This window comes from Cynara cardunculus, unplaced genomic scaffold (genome assembly GCF_001531365.2).
Source record: "Cynara cardunculus var. scolymus isolate 2C unplaced genomic scaffold, CcrdV1 Un_Scaffold_4209, whole genome shotgun sequence".
Classification (NCBI taxonomy): domain Eukaryota; kingdom Viridiplantae; phylum Streptophyta; class Magnoliopsida; order Asterales; family Asteraceae; genus Cynara; species Cynara cardunculus.
In genome coordinates, this window is record NW_020201789.1 from 7,549 (window position 1) to 9,699 (window position 2,151).

At 32.4% G+C, this 2,151-nt stretch overlaps 1 protein-coding gene across 1 annotated transcript in view; it reads left to right on the plus strand.

The window, feature by feature from the left end:
* LOC112503957 overlaps positions 1-1,569 on the plus strand; it is a 4,669-nt gene extending 3,100 nt beyond the window's left edge. The window contains exons 4-5 of the mRNA XM_025107926.1: positions 267-367; positions 1,071-1,569. Coding sequence (XP_024963694.1) covers positions 267-367; positions 1,071-1,569 — 600 coding nt within the window. The remainder of the gene's footprint in view (positions 1-266; positions 368-1,070) is intronic.
* The last annotated feature ends 582 nt before the right edge of the window (positions 1,570-2,151 follow it).

A 2,151-nucleotide genomic window follows, 5' to 3' on the forward strand; every position in this document is an offset into this window, starting at 1 on the left:
CAGAGGTTGAGGAGGTGGATATACAACCTATATCAGATTTAGATACAGATTGGGAAAGAAAGTTGCCAGAAGATCATGAAGAAATAATCAAGTGGCCAAAGGATAGTATCGAATGGACAACGAAAAAAGAACTCTATTTTCTTTTTTGTAAAGGCTTCCTGATCAATAATGGTGAAGAGGTATATTTGATATGAATGATTAACTACGAACATAAGCGTTCGAGAGTTGCTATAAATAAATGTACTTACATGTTTATTGATTAACAGTGGTTTTTTCTAGCCAAAAATGGAAAGAAATGTCTTTTCCTACCAGCAAGAGCGCTTTTAAGCAAAGACGGATGGAAATTTGAATCTTTACCCAACTTAAGGTTCTTTCTCCATTTCCTAACATGTTTATTTTTGACGTCTCTATGTCTTGCATATATTTGCACCATGCGTTAATGCTTTTGACTTGTTATACGCTACAACTATATCGGGTTTATAGGATGCCATCAATTCCTAAGCATCCTGATAGACTATTTTATATACTTAGTTTATATGACCAAAAATAAAGCATCATATCTAAAGATGTTATTACAGGACGTCTAACAAGTGTTTTAGGACACTTTTAATACAAAGCATCACATTAACAATTTTATAAAAAGTGTCCTATAAACTCAACTTTTTATAGGACATTATTTCAAGTAATGTTTTATAAAATTGCTAATGCGACACTTTGAATTGGAAGTGTCTTAAAAAGCTTGTTATGCGTCCTATAAACTTATTACAATGCCTATATATAGGACGCTTTATTTTGTGTTCCTATAAATTAAGTCTTAGAGAATAAGGATATTATGATTTTTAGAAGTTGATGATGTCCTATAAACCCAATTTTTTTTGTAGTGTTAACGATGTTTTTAACTGAGTTAAGCAAGCATCCACACCAAGTTAGGCATCAAACATATATAGGTAGATCTGCAACCACATGTTCTGGATGTTCATTCATTTGTAAAATCAACTCACTTGTGTTTAAAGATTGAAGCTTTAATTATGGTAATTCTAACACTTGTATTTCATGCAATATTTTTGCAGGTTTGAACAAGTGGCTCTTGGTTGTTATAATAGTCATTTTAGTATTAGTGGCCAAATCAAATTTCAAATGCTATCACGTGGAACAACATATGCATGTAACCTTGTCTACAAAATAACAGGAGACGTCGACAAAATTGAGGGGCCTGTTGTAGTGAGAAATTCTGATCTTCCTTTTTTCGCTTCCAATGGGGTTAGTTATCGATATATCTATTTAGTTAGTCCTCAATTGCCGGTTATTAGACCAAATGTTGATGAAAATACCCATAACCCCCTGATATCGCAAATGCCAAAATTCGATGGCCTTCCACGACTACGGAACGATGGTTGGATGGACGTTGAAATATGGGAATTTGAAACATCTATTAGGGTTGACAAGTTTGAGATTAACTTTTTCTTGCAAAGAAAATCTGGCTTGGGGTTTCAGGGGATTAGTGTGCAAGGCATTGAGGTAAAACCTAAAAGATCATCTTCTTTTATGATCAATTGTAAGCACATATAATATTAATGGGTTTGTTTTCGTTTTAATTGATTATGTATTGCCATGAAAATGAAGTTTTATGTATTTTCAACTCAATTTTCTTTTTGAGTATTTCTATTAATCCCACTCTTGGGAATAAGCACTTTAATATTCATAGATGGTTTTATGATTATAAGCTTAACGGTATATATAGAAAGAGACTTGAGATCATGTGAGATCACCAAAAAAACACTAAACATTTACAAGGAAAAACATTATGAAGGTAATCTTAATCATCCTTTTCCTGTGAAAGTTCGGAGTTAGAAGTGTTATTTTGTGGTCTTACAGGTCTCATGTAAATAGGTTGGTCTCACGTGAACATAATTCTCTCTCTCTCTCTCTCTATATATATATAGATATATATATATATATATATCTATATAGGGGTTGGTTCAAATAGAAACCAACCATATTGTGCAAACTATGTGAACCGATCTTGAGCGTTCGTTTTCTCATCAAACGGTCATTATTAAATGAGTATTAAAAAATAATCAATTAATCATTAAATTAATTGGGCTGCTTATGAACAATTGTTCACATGGTATTTTGGTAATAAATCCTCAC